Here is an 18,708-nt window from a genome sequence, read left to right as displayed (position 1 = left end):
GCATGAACAAGCTCCTGGTATAGTTCTGGTTCGCTGTTCCACAGCTTTTCTTGGTTGGTTTCCTCCTGCAACGACTTTGAGGCACAATCCAATCTATTAAGCATGGTGGTGGTAGCATTGTGCCCGGGCAGATTTTTTCTACCCGAGACACGGCACAAAAAGTACAGAAAAAAAAAAGAGACTTAAGCCATTTTTTTTATTTCACTCGGTTCAAGAACTATAATTGAACTTTATTGATCTCACAATGGAGAAATTCACTTCTGCATCTTAACCCATCCCCTTGGGGAGCAGTTGGGGGTTGAGGGTCTTGCTCATGGACCCAGAGTGCAGGCAGTTGGGATCGAACCAGGTACTTGCAACCTTCTCAGAGCGCAAGCATGCTGCTCTAACCACTCAGCCAGCACTCCCTAGTTAGGTTTTCTCAGCAGGAGAATGATCCGAAACACACATCCAGACTGGATCTGGAATGAAGAGAACCGGCTAATTTTCTGGAACGGTTCTGTCCTCAACCCTGTAGGAAATCTGTGGACATTTAAAAACCACGCCGTCGTCTGGGAGCAGCCCAGTTACATTAACTCTACTAATTCTGACAAGAAGAGGCCAGTTGGGCTGGAGGCTTGTTGATGGGCGCGACAAACAGAAAGATGGAGTTCACTGGGGGGATGTCTAAATAAATATTGGTGCAGGTGTTTGTTCATTTGTGACAGTGTGTGAAAAAGAGAAAACAGGTCGGAAATTCAAACTAGTTCATCCAGTTCTGGTTTTAAAAATGGACTGAAGTTGTTTATTGTCGGATCATTCTATGAACACCGTTCCAAGGGATCATTAAAGGCCCCTAATTAAAGAACCCGACCAAAAAAAGGTAAAATGTTATTTCTGCTTCATCTTCTTCATCCGGTTTGTTCAGGAACTCCGACAGGAACCAATCTGTGATTGTTAATTTTTTCCCTGAACTAATGGTGGAGCCGGGAGCGCTGAAGGCAAGAAGGAGCAAAGGTCACCAAGTCTCAGCACACAACTAACACCTTCTTCAGACAACAACTTAGTTATGTACATTCATCAGACTGAACACAGTCCTGTGTATTAATTAAACCCAAATAAAAAACCCGTCTGAGCTTTATTCTGGCTGCCAGGGTAATCATTGCTTTTGAGCTGGGAAATTCCACTGCTGTGTACTGGAGGGAGTTTCATGCGTGTAAAGATGGCGGGGTGTTGGGACAGCAGAGCCCCGGTAGTCCTGTGGCTGAACATGACATCATGTTCAGCCACAGGAACACCGGCGGGCTCCAGATCAGCTACAGGAAAAGCTTTTCCCTGACGCTGCTCACCACTGGAACTGAGCAGGGGATAGTTCCCGGTAACACCATCAGCGCTGAATTAGCAAGATCTTACCTCCTTTTTAGGTGAGAACACAGATTCTCAGGAAGGCCCAACATGTTCCTGAGATATTCCACCAATTTGGGACCAATTTTTTAAATCCTGACTGAATTTACTGATCAGCTAAAGATATAAAACTCTCAACAGATCAACCCTCCTCTCACAGCTCGTTCCCCTATGACAGCAGGGTCCGATGGCATAGACTGACCACACCCCGACACGCTGCCGTCTTCACCTAATGTGGCTGGTTGGTGGTGCTGGGGCCATTTCTATAGAGGCTGTTTGTGTTTGCATCCATTTCCTATATCCAACCCCCAGACTGCAGATGGTCGCTGATGCCTATGCTCATTTCAAAGCAGACGGAACGGTACTCTCAGTTGCACATTTTACATGATTTTATTTCCTTCAACATTTCTGGGCGTGATGGTTCACGGTCAAAGTGTTTGTTTGATCAATGTGTGCTTCTGTGCTTGTTTGTCTCTCCAGACGGTCGAGGCAGATGACCTTTCATACTGAGCCTGGTTCTGCTGGAGGTTTTCCTCCCTGTTAAAGGGGAATTTTCCTCTCTACTGTCGCTTCATGCTTGCTTAGTATGAGGGATTGCAGCAAATCAACAATGCAGACGACTCTCCCTGTGGCTCTACGCTCTTTCAGGAGGAGTGAATGCTGCTTGTCAAGACTTTGATGCAATCAACTGGGTTCCCTTATATAAGACATTTTTTTTTACCAATCTTGTATAATCTGATTGATTTTGTAAAGTGCCTTGAGATGACATGTTTCATGAATTGGCGCTAAATAAATACAATTTAATTGTTTCTTGTTTTCTGTAACAGCAGTTGGGACAAAATAAAATCTTGCTCTAGGATGAATTCTGACTGATACCCTCAGATGTGGGAGAAAACGAGGGATCCATTCTGCTGAGCCTGGAGACACGCAGACATTACGAAGCAAACCATCTCTTTCCTGTAACTACAGGTGCAAGCCCGTCTGGAAGCTGAACCTTTTGCTCGTTCTTCTTTGCCAGTTAGCTCAGACTAACTGGATGGAGACCATCGGTACATCGATGTTTGGACTTTGACTGGGTCCGTCTAACACACGAAGATGTATCGACTGAAGCCCTCCCGTTGTAGCTCTCTAAGTTCAAGGTCGGTGTCCTGCTGGAAGGTGAACATCTGCCCCGGTCCCAGGACTTTCTTCCAGGACTAACCCAGCATTTAGCTCCTTCCACCCTGACCAACTTCATTGTCCCCAGAATGCAATGCAGCAACCGCCGTGTTTTGGGGGTGATGTTCTGTAGATATCTGCCTCGTTTGGCGTTGTGCCTGAAGGCCATATCGTTCGGATGGGGCCAAGCTCGGATAAGGAGTTCGTAAGGCCGCTCTTCCATTAAGGTGAGATTTGCAGAGTGCCTGGCTAATGGCCCGGTAATAGGTGCATTTTATTTAGGGAAATCAGAATAAAGGGTTTGAATTCAAAGGCACAATCTGACATTTTCTGTGTAAAAACATGTTTCGTTTCCCCTAAGCTCCGGTATAAACCATGCTGTTCTAGGGTGGGCTTACTTCCCTAAACCCCTGTGGCCTCTGTGCAAAGTGTCGCCTTTGAGCAACTCTCTAGCTAGTGAATGCTGAACTTCAAAGGACGCTACTGTCCCCGATTACCCTACATGCTAAGCTCCTTACAGACCCAGACGCAGCCCGAGAGCCACCAGTAGAGAGCGCTGTTCTGTATCACAGCCACAGTAAATCATGGGCACCCCCCAGTGAAATGACCGGTCTGCGGCTCTGGCTTGAACCGAGGGCTGTCACGCTTGTCGTCCTGCTCAGCCACAAGAAAAAACAGGCGTTTCATAAATGTCTGAACTCCATATTGTCTTCTGAAGTTTATTTGCGTAGCCCTTAGCTGCGGCGTCACAGCACACGACAGGCCCAGAGAGGACAACAAGATCCGTTTCAGCACATCATTACACGTCTCAGTAAACTTGTGTCTAAACAACGCAATGAGGAAAAGAATTCACAGCATTAGTGATTTTTTTTAAATAGCTTTTAAAAATAACAAGAGCAAAAGAAAGCTAAAAACTGCGTCACATTTTGAGAAAACTTTTTTTTCTAAAAAAAGAAAAAAATAATTTTCTTCCTTCGTTAAACGGCGGACTAGGAAACATTCAGATGCCTGACTTGGTCTGACAGCCAAAGATAATCCCTAAGATCTGATCTGCTGCAGGCCTGCATATGTTGTAGAAAAGTAGGTTTTCTGCTTTAAACGAATTCAGGACAACATTGCATGAGATCGATAAGCAGCGGACGCAGGCTGCCCTTCTCTATGGAGGCTCCTGCTTTGTTTTTCCATGGATGTCTCTGATCTGTGTGTTATAGGTCAATTCTGAGCCGGCGCCTCACTGAAGGCGCCATCAGGACTCTTGATTCTGACCCTGGTCTGTCGCGCTAGTCGTCGGGCTTCTTGCAGTTCTCTTTGGCTAGTCTCAGTCTGGACAGGATGTGCTTTTTGGGAAATTTGAGAGTGGTGCACCCGAACTGGCTGACCCCTCCGGTCTCTCCGGGGAGCTTTTCCCGTCTCTGCACCCAGCTGCGCCAGCCCGGTTTCCAGCAGTACACGCTGTCGTAGAAGCGCGAGCCGTTCTCTCCGCCCAGCACGTAAATCCTCCTTTTCCACCTGGCCACGCCCCCCGCGGCTATCCGCCGAGGCAACCCGGGGAAGACTACGGGACTGGGAGCTCGGTCACTTCCGCCACAGGCGGCCCCCCGTTGCTCCGCACTGACCATCACCCCTCCCCCGGTCACCTCCCTCTCCACCCCGGTCCCCCGGCCCTCCCTAAAAAACAGCACCCGGCCTGTAGCGTCCAAAGTCTCCAGGTTGGTGTAATTCCCGTCCAGGAACTTGGTGGTATCCCTCATGTACCCGCCGATGGCGCAGACCCCTCCCCTCACGGCCACGCCGCCAGCAAGGCAGGTAGTGCCCGAGTCCAGAGCTACCCGTGTCCAGCAGTCGGTCAGAGTGTGATAGATGAGCACACCCGAGTGCACCACGGCCCTGTTCTGTTCAAGCGTGGTTCCGCCCAAAAGGTAAAGGCGCCCACGTAGAGCCGCGCAGGCAAAGGCTCGCAGGGGGAGCGGGAGCCGAGGCCCGGGACCCCACTGGAGCGTGGTCAGATCCAGCGCCTCGCTGGAGTCCAGCAGGGCAGAGCGGTTACAGCCCCCCAGGGCGTAGAGCGAGTCTCCGCAACCAAGCAGGCCCAGCATAGAGCGTGGCTGGCCCATGGTGGGCCTTTCTATCCATCTGTCCAGCACTGCGTCGTATTCATGCACGGCGGCAGACACGGAGCCTGTCCGGAGGATCCCCCCCGCTACAAACAGCCTGTCGCCCACAGCCGTGCACCCTGGACTCACCAGAGAACCCAGCGCCGCCAACTTCTCCCACTTCCCTGTCCGAGGATCAAAGCAGTCCACCGTGTACTCCTTCAAAGCCGCGTTTTCATCTTCCCGAGGGGTCAAGTCCACGCAGACGATCTTTTTTTCAAACATGCCCTCCCTCGGTCTCAGCGGCCCCCCGAGGCCCTCCCCGGCAGCAGCGGGCCCCAGCTCCTGGCTCAGTCGCCGGCTCTCTTCCTGGGACAGTAGTCCTGGGCGCAGGTGGTGAAGCAGCGCCGGCATGTGGGCGTAGCGGTCCAGAGGCTGGTGCTCCGCCCAGCGGCGGGCCGCGTCGTACACCTCGGCCTCGGAGTCCACCCCAAGACGGTCCGAGCTCAGCAGGCTGCCCAGGGTGCCGTGGTCCAGCAGCAGGAAGTCCTTCTGCCGCGCCACCCGGGGGAAGTGCTGCGCGACCAGGCGCAGGGAGGCCCGCAGCAGCAGCTGGTCGTGGTGCGAGCGGGCCAGGGAGTACATCCCCAGGCAGTTCTCCACAGAGAGGTGCTCGAACAGAAACCTGCCGAGATTAGAAAGAGGGACGGTGCAACAAGGGTCACATCATTCATCATAGACACACATAATTAAAAACATAGAATAACTGCTATACATAAATGAATTACATTTACAGACAACTCAATTAACTCTTAATGAACAAGTGATAAAGAAGACAACGGGACTGAAGCGAAGGTAAAGATTAAACGGGTTTCCAAATTTTTAGCAAATTTTACTTCACGATATTTACCCTGACACCTCTGAATGAAGTTCGGTTAGTGGTAAATAGTTCTCAATACCAGCGAGGGCCTGAGAGGTGCGTGTGAGAACATCAGTGAACATACAAGCAGCATGATATATATATATATATATATATATATATATCCATCAGTAGACATCCGGGGCGATAGAAAAACAGGATCAACAGAAGAAAAGTTTTCCTTCCTTTGCATTCTAGCCTATCACGTAGGTTAATACTACAGTCATTACATCCTCCCAACCAATCACAATGCAGACCCAGGAACGCTCCATCACCAAGCTCCGCCCCCTGCAAAGGGATCAGAGAGCACACCTTCTTTTTTCCTTTTTAAAAACTTGCAGTTTTGGTTAAAAGTTGGTTGAATAAAGGATGAATTCAGTCTTCTTTATTTAAAAACAGATCATTAAGCAACAGCATAAAATGGCCAGAGCTGCACACTGTAAAAACGGAACAAAAACAAGTACAATTTTCTTAAAATTCTTGTATCTGACCTTGATTTGAGCAGGTAAATAAGATGATCTGCCAACAGAAAAAGATTTGTGCACTTAAAGTAGGAACAATACATCTCCATCATCTTATTTAAAGTGCGGGATGTCTAATTATCTTAATTTAGGGGTCAAAATACTCATTCCACTGGCAGATGATCTTATTTACCTGCTCAAATCGAGGACAAAAACACTATGTTTGAGAACATTTAACTTTGTTTTTATCCGTTTTTGCACTGCACTTAAAACATACGTTTTGAATTGTGTGACAAATCAATTTATATGACTATACACATGATTTATATCATATATTATATCAGAAATTGGTCATTTCTCTGCCCATTTCCGCGGGCAGATAAAAGCCCGGGAAACAACAGCCGTGATCAAAGAAGCAGCCAAGAGGCTCTCCACAAATTAAGTCTTTATGGAAGGTGCCAGAAGGAAGCAGGTCCGGTTTAGAGTCTGCTATGAACCATGTAGGGGACGTGATATAAAAGCTGCGACGGTTGAACTTTTTGCCGACGTGTGAAACATTGTGTGGGTAAGAAAACCAACACTACACAAGGCAGACCATCCAGCATGGCTGCCCACACGGCATGATGCTGCCACCCCTACACATAAAGCAGAACGGTTCAGATCAAAGCGCATTCATGAGTCCACACCTAGATCCAGACCTGGGGGTGGGAGGTGCTCTATACACACCAGCAACGCATTTCACATTTTTATTGGAAATAAGGCCAAACACCAGTTATTATTTTCAATCCAACTCTCAACTATAATTCAATTCAATCCAATTTTAGTTATATAGCGCTAATTAATGAAACATGTCGTCTCAAGGCACTTTCCAAAGTCAAATTCAATCAGATTATACAGATAGGTCAAAAAATGCCCTATCCAAGTCTTGACAAGCAGCATTCACTCCTCCTGAAAGAGCATAGAGCCACTCATACTGAGCATGCATGAGGCTACAGTGGAGAGGAAAACTCCCCTTTAACAGGGAGGAAAACCTCCAGCAGAACCAGGCTCAGTGTGAACGATTATCTGCCTCGACCGACTGGGGTCGACTACAAGTCGCTCTGGGTTGCCGATCCACTCAAATCTCAACAAGGGGTGTGAACGCTCATTTGCAGCTAAAGCATAAAACACCCGAACCTTAAAGTCTCGCTGTGAAATCCCATGAACCCTACCTGGAGCAGAGGTCCTGAAGAGGCATGACCTGGAGCCGGTTGGCAGCCACGAACAAGTCCTCGGCCGTCTCCAGAGAGAGGCCCGCCTCGCCCGTGTACACAAACTGGATGACCGTCTCCATGACGGACGGCGTGACCTCCTCCAGGCGGATCTCGTTGAGGCGGGACTCCACCAGGGGGCTGGTGAACATTGCCCGGAAGTAGGGACTCACCGCCGCCAACAGGACTCTGAGGGGACAGGGGACGAGTCCGTCACAAACAAAACCCTTCGCTCTCAGCAACGGATCCAGACATCTTACTTAATCGACTGGGCGTGATAACTTTAAAGGATGGGTACTTTGCAATAACAGAATAGTGCTTTTTAAGACGCCTTGATGCACGCCTAGCTGGTGTAAAGAGTAAGGGCCCGCTCCACGGGGCTGGAGGGGGCCCAACCCAACCGTACCTGTGACACATGAACTTTTTGCCCTCCACCAGCAGCGTGACGTCACACAGCTGCTGAGCATCCAGGAGCTGCTTCAAGCCTAAAAGGCAAAGGGACGCGGACATTAGCAGGCGGTGTCAGAGAGGGGAGCCAAAGGGGGAGCAGAGGCAGAGGAGCCCTCACCGTGGGTGATGTAGTCCCCCAGTGGGGTGGTGCTGTCATCCGGGAAGTCCTCCTCCTCGGAGTCGCTGTCTGAGAGAGGCTCGCCCCCTCCCCCGTCCCCGTCCTGCCACGGCTGGGGACGCCAGGTGACTGTGCCCGCCCGCACAGCGTTCATCTGGGGAGCAGAAACAAAGCCTGAAAACAAGGGTTCCGCCCATGACTGTTCCCTGTTAAAGGTCACAAAGTAAGGGCTTTACTTTCTTCCAGGTCTAAAATTTACGAGAGGAATTATTTTTTTCTTTGCATTTACTTAAATGTTGGGTCATATATTGATTTATCAGTCTGCCTGTAAAAGAGTTGCAAAGCTGGCTCCTACTGGAGCATCGGTTTATTGCTTTATGCACCTTTGCTCTCCTTCTTGTTTCCACCGTGAAAGCTGGCTGGGCCTCTCTCAGTGGGAAAAATAAGAAGTCCGTTTGGAGCAGACCAGCTGTAAAGAAGAAACTGGCTCGTTAAAGAACGTCTGGGAGCATTTTTTTTTTATTTCCTTGGTCCTCAGGGCTCAACTGAACTGCTCGCCCCGGCCTGTGGTGCAGCCTCGGTAGGCTAGTTTTTGCTTATGGAGCCCGGTGGAGCACCATCCCCATCGACGAGGTTACCTCACGAGGAAACTCTTCGGATCTTATTTAAACGCGCATGTTTGCAACGCATGTCTGGTCACTGAGACTGGGCCGCCCCGACGCGTCCGACCGGCAGCTGAAGCGGCGAAAAGTGGAGTTGTTGTGGCCAGAAAGCGAGCTCCGAGTTGAGCTTCCGTCGGTTGCCTCTGTCATGTCTGAACCGGATTACCGCAACGTTCAGCCGCCGCTCTGATTGGCTGAGCGTGCCTCGTGACGATTACACGTCGATGATCCGTTTCTTGTCAAAGATAGAAATTGATAGAATATATATTTTATTTAAAGCAAACGTCATGTGAAATGTATGGTGTAACCCATGCTTTTTAAAATAAGACGGAAAAAACGAAGAGCCTTGCTATTTTTTTTATTTTTTATTTTTTGTAGCGTTATTGTTTACCTTCTGATTTCCGCATCCGGTGATACGTTCAAGGCAGATTCGGAGCGTTTCCAGCAGATCATTTAATATAAAAAAAGTACCCCAAATAAAATATATGAGAGAAAGATCATAGTATTTGCATGTTTTGGTAATTATATGTTTTTCATCAGAAACCAAAAATGTAATAAAAAACGAAACATAAAAAAGAATAAATCAACAAAAGAGGTAATTTTTTATGATCAAAACGATTGATATGACATGTCATATATATATATATATATATATATATATATATATATATATATATATATATATATATATATATATATATATATATATATATATATATATATACAAACTCCCGAAAGACTGTGAAAGTGCTTTAAATAAAGTTCCTTTAAATCAAAGTTAAAAATCAACTTGTTTCTAGTTGCCTTTAAACTGTTGTAGTTGACGGAAACTTTGTTAGATTACGTTTGTTGTCAAACTTCTCTTGATTCTTCTGCAATGTGCTTTCTTCTGTATCTTTTCTTTTCATATATTCTGTTCATGTACACCATCCTGTGCTATACAAATAATCTTGCCCTGCCTTGCCGTTACCGCCAGAGTGTTTTCTAGAAATATGAAATATGAAGAAATTTACATTTTTATTATTTTAACTATGGTTAAGAAACTCAAACCATATTTAAGGTTCTGCTTTAAATAAATATTATATTATTTTAGATATATTTTTCAAAAAGAATTGTTGATCCTGGTTTCTGCTACACGCACAAGAGTCAGACTCCTGAAAATAGGCTAAGACCTCTTCGTCCCTGGCACACGACCCAATGAAACTATTACTGAAATGTATTACCCTTTTTAAAAGGTTGATATGCATGACATGCTCTCGCAAACGTAAAAAAAAAAGTAGTGCTAAAAGCGTTCAATGGGACCCTCAGCCGGGTAACGTTGAATATCCCGGCGTTCCATGAATGCAACATCTCCTACTTGAGAAACATGGCGACCTGCATGAACGCGGTGGCGAGAGCTAGATGCGTCGCCCTGACAGCGTTACAGCCGCTCGGGAGACGGTGGTCCCCGAGGCGGAGGGGCGCCGGCGTCGTCCCGCAGCGCCTCTGGCACGGAGCCCGGAGCAGTCTGTACGAGCACGTCCGGGAGGGCTACAGCGACAAGCCCGAGCTGGACATGACGGCGGTGTGCGAGGAGACCGACAAAGTCATCGCCAACGTGGAGAGCAGGAAGGGAGACCTGCGAGGGGACGATGTCAGGAAAATTGTAAGGAAGCGCTCATCGCGTTCACGTAGACTTTGTTTTAAACAGACGCTGCTGGCTGAACTTTGTCAACACGGGCTGTAGGTGAGCGTGTGGCAGGAGCTGCGAGCGGTGAGGACTGAAATCTCTGAGCTGGAGGAGGAGAAAAGACGCATCAGTGAGACAGTCAAAGCACTGGTGGTGAGGTTTTATTCATTTATTTTATATATGATTGTTCTACGCACACGCTAGAAATGCTAGAATCCTCATGAAGGTGCTTGCTCCGCCACGTTTTGGAGACAGGTGCCAAGCTGGGTCACCAGTGGATCACCACAGACCTGCCTCTATAGAGACTGTGTGTAGTGCTAATTTATGGTTGCATGGTGTGCACGCTTTCATTCCCGCCGCCATCTTTACCTTTTTGCCTTACCAATGTCACGTCCAACTGTCGAGCATGGCGGCGGCAGCGTCATGCTCTGGGGGCCGTCTCGCTGCAGGTGCGAGCGATGCGATGCACGCTTGGAAAGGGGTCCCAGCCTGAAGCACCGTGTGGTTCATTTCAAGGGTGTTAAACTCTTAAGACCAAAAGCTCCCATTAGAATCACAGTTTTGTCCGTCTTCGTCTTTGATTTGACCGTTCTTATGTCCTCCCTGCTAGCATTATAAAGCCGTGTCTCTTAATGTGCTGTCGATTCTTCTCCACAGGCCCAAAAAGACAAGAAGTCCCTCGCTAATGTAAGTGGCGCACCCAGTCCCTCTCGTCCTCCCCCTATACCCACACAGTGGGGGTTCTAGACCAAATTTAGCAGGGGGGGCAGTGTTTTTTCACAGGGGCACAGAACAAAAGATTGGGGGGGGGGGGGGGGACTTAATAGGTCAACATTTCATCGTTTAATATATTAAGCCAAAGAGCCAATTGTGGCTCTGGAACTGCAGGTTGCAGACCCCTGATCTTTTCTCAATACAGCGGGAAACCGCTTAATTTTTAATTATTGTTATTTTTCTTATATTTATTTTTTTATTATTTTATTATTGTGTAAAAACATGAACGCAAAAAATACAACTGATCCAAATTACCAGTCAATGTATCTTTGTCAGCATTTATCATCCTAAGAAATTTAATATCATGTCTTTAGTACAGGGGCCATAACAGGGGCCAGAAACAGTTCTACAGGGGCACAGACCCCTGTTGGCCCCTGTCTAGAACCGCCCCTGTACCCACATGACTGCATCTGTTTCAGCTGACCGCGTCTTTTCGCCCAGCAGCTCCCAGAGTACACCCAGGCCCTGCAGAAGGGCCGGGACATCCGCAGCAGACTCAACCGGCTGTACGTCGTAGACACCGAACTGGACCAGGAGCACTACAGCCGAGCGCTGCGACTGCCCAACGCCACGCACCCGGACGTGGTGAGGACACGCAGGAACTTCTCCACGCATTGGCGTGCAGCTGAAGTCCTTTTGACTTGTTTTTTTTTTTTAAGCCAGTTGGAGATGAGAGCCAGGCGAGGGTGGTGGAGTTTGTAGGACAGAAAGCAGGTGAGTGATGGGATTTGTGCCTTTATCTTTATGTTTGTTTTTGTTTTTTAATACAGAAAATTGTCCCGCTTTGTTTGCAGAGTTTGAATTTAAGCCCAGAGGCCACGTAGAGCTCGGGGAGGAGTTGGGCCTCATCAGGCAGAGGTGAGGAGGGATTTCGACGCCTGATTTGCTCAATCCATGTGTAACAGACAAGAGAGCGGGTTTATAGTCCTCCTGTCGTCCGCTGTAGGCATCTGTCTCACGTCTCCGGCCACCGGTCCTACTACTTGAGGGGAGCGGGGGCCAGACTTCAAATCGCACTCCAGAACTTTGCACTCGACACGCTGCAGCGACGGGTACGATTGTGGCCTGCTGTCTATGCAAAGAAAACAACAAAACAAAGGATGACTAGGCGTCTATGTCAAAGCTGGCTTCTCTTTGTCTGCTGCAGGGTTTTGTTCCCATGGTCGTGCCGGACATGCTGAAGGGGGTGGTGTTTGTGAGTATCACGTCTCTCGTCGCAGTGGTAAAATATATTACTGAACGCCGGCAGTTTGATCTTAACGGTCATACGTTTACAACCGATTGCAGTAATAATGGTCTAAACACGATCTAAGCGATCGTTTAAGAGAAGTGTGAATCTATAAACTCATTTGGAACAACATCTAGATCATTAAAGTACCGTATTTTTCGGACTGTGAGATACACTTAAAATCCTTTTACCAAAGAAAACTCACCCATCCATCATCAATGACGACTACAGACCCGTTGCCCTGACACCCCCCCCCCCCCCCCCCCCATCATGAGGGTCCTGGAGAGAAACCTGGACCCCCTGCAGTTTGCTTATGGCCGTGGAGTAGCAGTTGAAGCTGCTATCATACACCTGCGTAAACAAACCCACTGCCACCTGGACATGGCGGGCCGCACTGTGAGGATCCCGTTCTTTGATTTCTCCGGTGCAAATTCCCCTAAAAAAAAAAAAAAAACACAGAAGAAGAAAAACTTCTGCCTTTGCTGAACAAGAAATGGCAAACAAAGCAGTATTGTACGAGTTTTTGTCTTCACAGCGCCCAGGCTGGACTTGCACGAGGTTCTAATTACGGTTGAAACGTTACAGAATAAATAAGAATTTTGAGCTCTTTTATTTGTTCGAACAGAAAGGTTGTATTGGGAGCCCCGACATTTTTGCCGCCAAGAGGAAATGCGTCACATTGACGTCGGGCACACATGCACGCTTGGGTCAGTTTGCCGCATTTGGACTAACTTGAGCCTGACGAGCGTTTATACGCACGTTGATGGGATTATCAGTCGGCATAAACCACCCCTCTCATTCAGAATACAATTTCATTCTGACTGAGCTAAATCCGATCACAGCATTCTGATTGGCTTGTTCACGTGACGCTATTTTAATCGGATCAACTCTTTATTCTGATTTACTTTGTCCATGTAAACGTGGCTGCTGACAGTAAAAGAGAGACTGTCTTGGCCGCTGCAACTTCCTGCCCTTCTGTGTCATGTGACTGGCTCCGAGGAAATTCCTCATTGTAGAATTTGTCCGTCCCGCGTTGGTTTTTCTGGTCACCACTATGGTGACATCTTGAGGTAATGTCTTCTTTTCTCTCCTTCCCCATCATCCACATCCAGGAGGGTTGTGGGATGCAGCCAAACGCCCAGCGCTCTCAGGTCTACTCGCTGGACCCGGCACGCTTCCCAGACCTCAACCTGGCTGGGACGGGGGAGGTCGGTGTGGCAGGTGAGACGCTTCTCTCCTCTACGTTGTCTGAAAGCGTGGCCTTTATTTTGCTGCAAAGAGAGGCTAGAAATAAAGGCTGCTGATCTTCGCCTTGGTTTCAATGAGGAGCTTCATTGCAAAAAGGAAACTAAATGTAACATTTTCTTGAAATTAGGGTTTTTGTCCTTGATTTGAGCAGGCAAGTTTAAAAGATCTGCCCATGGAATAAGATTTCTTTAAAATAGGAACAACTCATCTTCATCATCTCTAGTGCAGTTTTTAATGATCTTATTTTAGGGGTCAAAATACACTTATTTACCTGCTCAAATCGAGGACAAATGCACTCATTTTAAGACTATTATCCTTATTTTTAGTTCCGTTGTTACGATGTTAAGTCCTTCAGCAGAACGTTCCTGGTCCTCTTACCGCTAGAACAAGGGTTTGTGCATAAATCGGTGCTGAGTGTTGCGTGCTGAATTGTTGCTGTCTGTATTTCTGCAGGTTATTTCATGGATCATGCTGTAAACTGGAAGGACCTGCCCGTCAGGTTAGACGCTCTCCTCACTCGTTTCGCTGCAGACTGAGCTCCTGGCGGCGGTAACCGTCTCTGCATGTCGTCCCTCACTGCAGGACGGTGTGCAGCAGCACCTGCTACAGGGCGGAGACGGACACCGGGAGAGAGACGTGGGGTCTTTACAGAGTTCACCACTTCAATAAGGTGGAACGCAAACCGAGAGTTTTACCTGGATGAAGATTTAAGATGTTACCGTGGTGGAATCCAGTTGAAATGTGGCTATGAATCACACGCCGTCCTGTTAAGCTAAACGGCTCCGTCCTTATCCCGCTCAGGTGGAGATGTTTGGAGTGACCGCGGACGAGACGGGAGAGGAGAGCTCTCAGCTGCTGGAGGAGTTCGTCTCCTTGCAAAAGGAGATGTTTTCTGCCCTGGAACTACACTACAGGTCAGGAAACACTCAACTCTGCAGCATCACAGGTTGACTGAGGAGAATATCATGCATTTATTTCCTTTTTTTTTTTTTTTTTTTTTAGTATGGAGTTTTTACTGAAAAGATAAGCTTTAATATGGGAGAAAACCTGCTGAACCGTTTTAACTCCTCCACAGAATCTGTCCTTTTTACTCATTGAAACAGCCCATGACAACAAATTGAATTTTCCTGAGGTTTTGGGGGGTGTAATATGATGTGTTGTGCTCTGATGAGGCCGTGTTAATGTCAAAAGTGAATACCAAAGGACCCGCTCAGGGGCAGGCAGCTCAAATAAGCTCAAACGGTCAGATCAGAAAACAGGTTGTCTTTCTACGTCATTCTCCAATCAGAGCACACCATCAAAGAAACGGCCTCCTCCCAGCAATGGGTCGCGCTAGCATGTCTGACCTGAGAGGAGGAAGGTGGAGGAGAGTGCAGACGGCAGCCCCAGCTCTGCCTCCCTGTAACGGCTCGAACAGGAGGCAGCAGACGCCGCGGAGCGCCAATATCCCATAATCAACCTCAAACTAGCTTCACAGCGGTTATGAAAAAGGAGAGCTGATATGTCCGAGGCTGGTCCAAAATGCACGAAGGCTCCACTCGCTACCAAAGGACGTCAGAATGACAGAAGAGTGGCTGAAGCTCATTTAAGGGGACTTTACTGAAGACGGTTTACTGGGGGGGAATTCAAGTTGTGCTTTTTGAACAAACGGATTAAAAAAACAACAACTTTTGTACAGAAGGTGTTGACCACCACACCATAAAGTCATTACCCATAAACTGTATTTCATTTCTAAATGCTGTCAAATGTTAGAAAGGAGTGTTTTTTTTTTTTTTTTTTAACTGAAACGTCCGGTTGACTAACGGAAGCTAAACCGCTGCCAGCGGCTCGATGTTCCTGTCGCTGCCCAGGAGAGCCAGCTGTCCTCCGCAGTCACCGCGGTGGAGCCAGCTGCTTAACGTTCCTGTGTCGAGGTCTCCGCTACGACACCGCAGTGGTTCAGGCTCCCAGCTGCGTAGGTGCAGCCGCAACGAGCTCTAACGGCGCCGCCGTCTACGTGGCTTTTTATTCCAGCCCCACTGTGATGAATCGCGGTGCCCTGTTAAAGCCTTCGGTCAGCTTGGCCTCGCCTGTCGGACATCCTGCCCCGCAAACACTTCACCAGCCGTAAAACCATCATAATGACTTATTACGGAGAAGGGAGGTGTGGATGGAGGGGGAAGGTAGTGGGGGTGGGTTTCCAAATATGGTTGTAGCCAATCAGAGTGAAGTCAACTAGGTAGAGCTGCATATTATTACCGTAGCAAACCGTTTTACTGAGGGGAGAGATTTGAGAGTATACGGACCTGCTGCCCCGCTTCAGGGCCGGTGGACGGATCTCCCTCCGGGACGCAAACTACAGGCGTCTTCCGTCAGTAAATCTATTGTTGCTCAATAGAAATATAGCCTAATTCTACTGTCTAAATAAGTAAGACATAAAACAGTTTTGTGCCTAAATAAATGGCCAAAAAATGTTCAGGTTTTTGAACTTGAGCGAAATTTCTCTTTGCTCTGTTTAGAGTTTTTTTTTTTTTTTTCATTTGCATCGCTGTTCAGGGAGTCATGGCATGGAAAACTTTGGAAACCCCTGGCCTAGTGGTTAGGGAGCTAGGTGGAGGCCTCAAAGGTTGCCGGTTTGAAACTCAGCCTGTCACAAAGTAAAAAGAAACGCATTTATTAACCAAATTGCTTTTTCTTACAATTTCTGCAATCATTTCCTGCCCTGCTATGAATTTCCATAACATTCCCTGGTGTTCTGGTTTGAATTTTATACACGTTTCATTTTTCTTTCGTTTTAGAGTGCTGGACATGCCTACTCAGGAGCTGGGTCCTCCAGCGTACAGGAAGTATGACATCGAAGCGTGGATGCCAGGGAGGAACAGCTATGGAGAGGTCTGCCCCTGTCGGTCTAATTACTTCCCCTGATTACATCCCCCAGACATATCAGATGATCATTCGTGTCTGCAGAGCCAAACCTAAGCAGCGGCTCTCTTCAATGGCTGTGTTGATGTTGATTTCTGAGGAGCTCCTTCCTGTGTATCAGATTTCCAGCGCGTCCAACTGTACGGACTATCAGAGCAGACGCCTCAACATCCTGTATGAGAGGGAGGACGGCAGCCTGCAGTACGCCCACACAGTAAGGCCGCAGAGCGCTGCTGTGCCCTCCTGCCGCTCCACAGCACACCACAACGCGATGCTCTTTTCTTTCTCTCCGTCCTAGGTCAACGCCACGGCATGCGCAGTTCCTCGAATGGTTATTTCCATCCTGGAGACTCACCAGACCAAAGTAAGGCACAAACCGCTCACCCTTACATGCTGAGACTGGGAAAGCTTGGGATACAGGGTCAGACTTCTGGTGCTCAAAGGGCTCTAAAGAATGGAAAAGGCTGATAAAACATGGTTATGTCTCTATGACTAAACCAGCGATCACAAGACCTCTTAAGTCGTCTACAGTGCAAATGAAATATACACTGTAATATGTTATGCTCAGAGGGGAAAGAGGACATTTGTGCTGCTTAGAAGGTCCCAGTGGGCAAAGAGGCCTCCATCATGCAGAGATGGTTGGGGATCACTGTTTCAGGGTCCATCTCTACCAGCTTTGCACGTTTTAGAGACTGAAAGCTTCACACATTCTTTACAAAATGGCCTAACCCCAGGCAGATCGAAGGGACGGTGTCTGGAAGCGGCAATTTTCAAGGATAGTCCAATTAGATTTAGGTCTGGACTTTAACTGGGCCATTGTATTACATGGATTTGGGTAGGGGGCCACTTTTAGATGCATCCCTGCCTTAATGAACTGGACGTTACCTCGTCCACATGCAGACAGGTCCTGTTATTGACCTAATTATTTAATTAATTTGTGATAAAGTAGATATTCACCCATAAGTTGTAGGACATCAGCCCCTGAGGGCCCCTGATCTTAGGACCTTAATCCTCAACAAACCCGCCTGCGGCCCTTTGCTCCGTGTCTCAGTCCCCTTTCCTGTCAACCTACTTTCAATAAATGGGCCACTAGTGCCACAAAACAATAATATATAAAAATTGATCAAATTTGGCTGCTGTTGTCCTGCTGGGAGGGGAAAAAACAGGACAAGTCCAAACTGCAACGAACAATTAGAGCTTCAGACGCTTTCTGTCCCCTGGCTGTGTGAGGCTGTCAGAGCCCAGATCAATACAATGGATATTTGCACCAATCCAGCCATTTTGTATAAATACCGAGTATATACATATTTACTAAAGAACGTTTTTATTTTTCCGATTTCATTTATTTGCATTTAAAATGTGTTCATTGAGAGGAAATGGAGACAAAAATTGTGTGCACAAACTTTGAAAATAAAGCTGGTTCTTGTTCTGAGCTGAACAGAGCATCTTTTTCACATATTTAAAGGTTTGTGCTTGTACTGACACAAACTTGTTTAATAAATCATAATAAAACTATTCACATTCATAAATCAAGTGGAGCACTATGGCAAAAGCAGTACTGCTCCACTTGTGAAAGTCAAATCTGATGAGCTTTTTTTGGCATTAAGACACCAATTCTTATTGCCACATTGCCAGACAGGACACTTTTTTGAAAAATTATAATGCATTTAGCCCCACCGGGCCGGACTAAATTGTTCGGCGGGCCGGAACCGGCCCGCGGGCCTTATGTTTGACACCCCTGGTTTAAAGGCTCAGTTTACTGATTAGATGACGTCTGAAGATGGATAAACAGGATTTTTTTTTAGGAGTATTGGAGGAAACTGGTGACTAAACACCATGTAACATTTTGCTCTCGTCATAATTCTGCATGAATTTGTGTTTTATCACATAAAATTCTGTTTGTTCCATATGAAACTCTTTATATTTATCTCTGAGTGCAACTCCTCCCACCTAGCATCAGTTTTAGATGTTTGACCTGTGTGTGTGTCCTTAGGATGGAACCGTGCGTGTTCCTCGAGCCCTGCAGCCTTATCTGGGCCTGGAAGTGATTGAGAAGCCAAAGTACACTCCACTGAAATACATCGGACCCAACCAGCACAGTCGACCGTCCAGGCCTGGTCCCAAAACCAGGTGAAACCCTACCAGAGGAGGCGTGGGAAAACGAACCGAGGCACAAACCAGGACATTCTCTTCCTGGTGAAACGCACAGAGCAGTCCGAGATAACATAAAACGTGGAATTGCTGTATGTCCATTTTCTTCAAATGAAATAAATCTACTTAAATTGTGAATTGTGCAGATTCTTTTTTTCTTTAGAAGAACAGCTTAGTCTTTAAAAGTTGTGAAATCTACAAGAAAAACATCCATCCACCCCATTACTGATCTATCTAGATTCT

General features: G+C 47.3%; 2 protein-coding genes across 2 annotated transcripts; one reads left to right on the top strand and one right to left on the bottom strand.

Annotated features, from left to right (window-relative positions):
• Positions 1 to 3,266: 3,266 nt before the first annotated feature.
• si:dkey-260j18.2 (uncharacterized protein LOC325231 homolog) lies at positions 3,267 to 9,000 on the bottom strand. The gene is made up of 5 exons (XM_036149859.1): positions 8,216 to 9,000; positions 7,833 to 7,986; positions 7,671 to 7,749; positions 7,226 to 7,453; positions 3,267 to 5,319 (listed from the first exon to the last, which is right to left on the bottom strand). Exons 2-5 carry the CDS (start codon positions 7,984 to 7,986, stop codon positions 3,822 to 3,824), a joined length of 1,959 nt encoding a protein of 652 aa, XP_036005752.1. The 5' UTR covers positions 8,216 to 9,000; the 3' UTR covers positions 3,267 to 3,821.
• Positions 9,001 to 9,822: 822 nt separating this feature from the next.
• LOC105933214 (serine--tRNA ligase, mitochondrial) lies at positions 9,823 to 18,603 on the top strand. The gene is made up of 16 exons (XM_021321533.2): positions 9,823 to 10,139; positions 10,221 to 10,316; positions 10,821 to 10,850; positions 11,379 to 11,522; positions 11,597 to 11,651; positions 11,732 to 11,795; positions 11,884 to 11,989; positions 12,085 to 12,132; positions 13,278 to 13,386; positions 13,867 to 13,912; positions 13,996 to 14,083; positions 14,215 to 14,327; positions 16,191 to 16,284; positions 16,436 to 16,528; positions 16,613 to 16,678; positions 18,308 to 18,603. Exons 1-16 carry the CDS (start codon positions 9,861 to 9,863, stop codon positions 18,446 to 18,448), a joined length of 1,572 nt encoding a protein of 523 aa, XP_021177208.2. The 5' UTR covers positions 9,823 to 9,860; the 3' UTR covers positions 18,449 to 18,603.
• The last annotated feature ends 105 nt before the right edge of the window (positions 18,604 to 18,708 follow it).

The sequence above is a fragment of the Fundulus heteroclitus genome, chromosome 18, assembly GCF_011125445.2.
Source record: "Fundulus heteroclitus isolate FHET01 chromosome 18, MU-UCD_Fhet_4.1, whole genome shotgun sequence".
Taxonomy (NCBI): domain Eukaryota; kingdom Metazoa; phylum Chordata; class Actinopteri; order Cyprinodontiformes; family Fundulidae; genus Fundulus; species Fundulus heteroclitus.
This window is presented reverse-complemented; position numbering and strand designations above follow the sequence as displayed.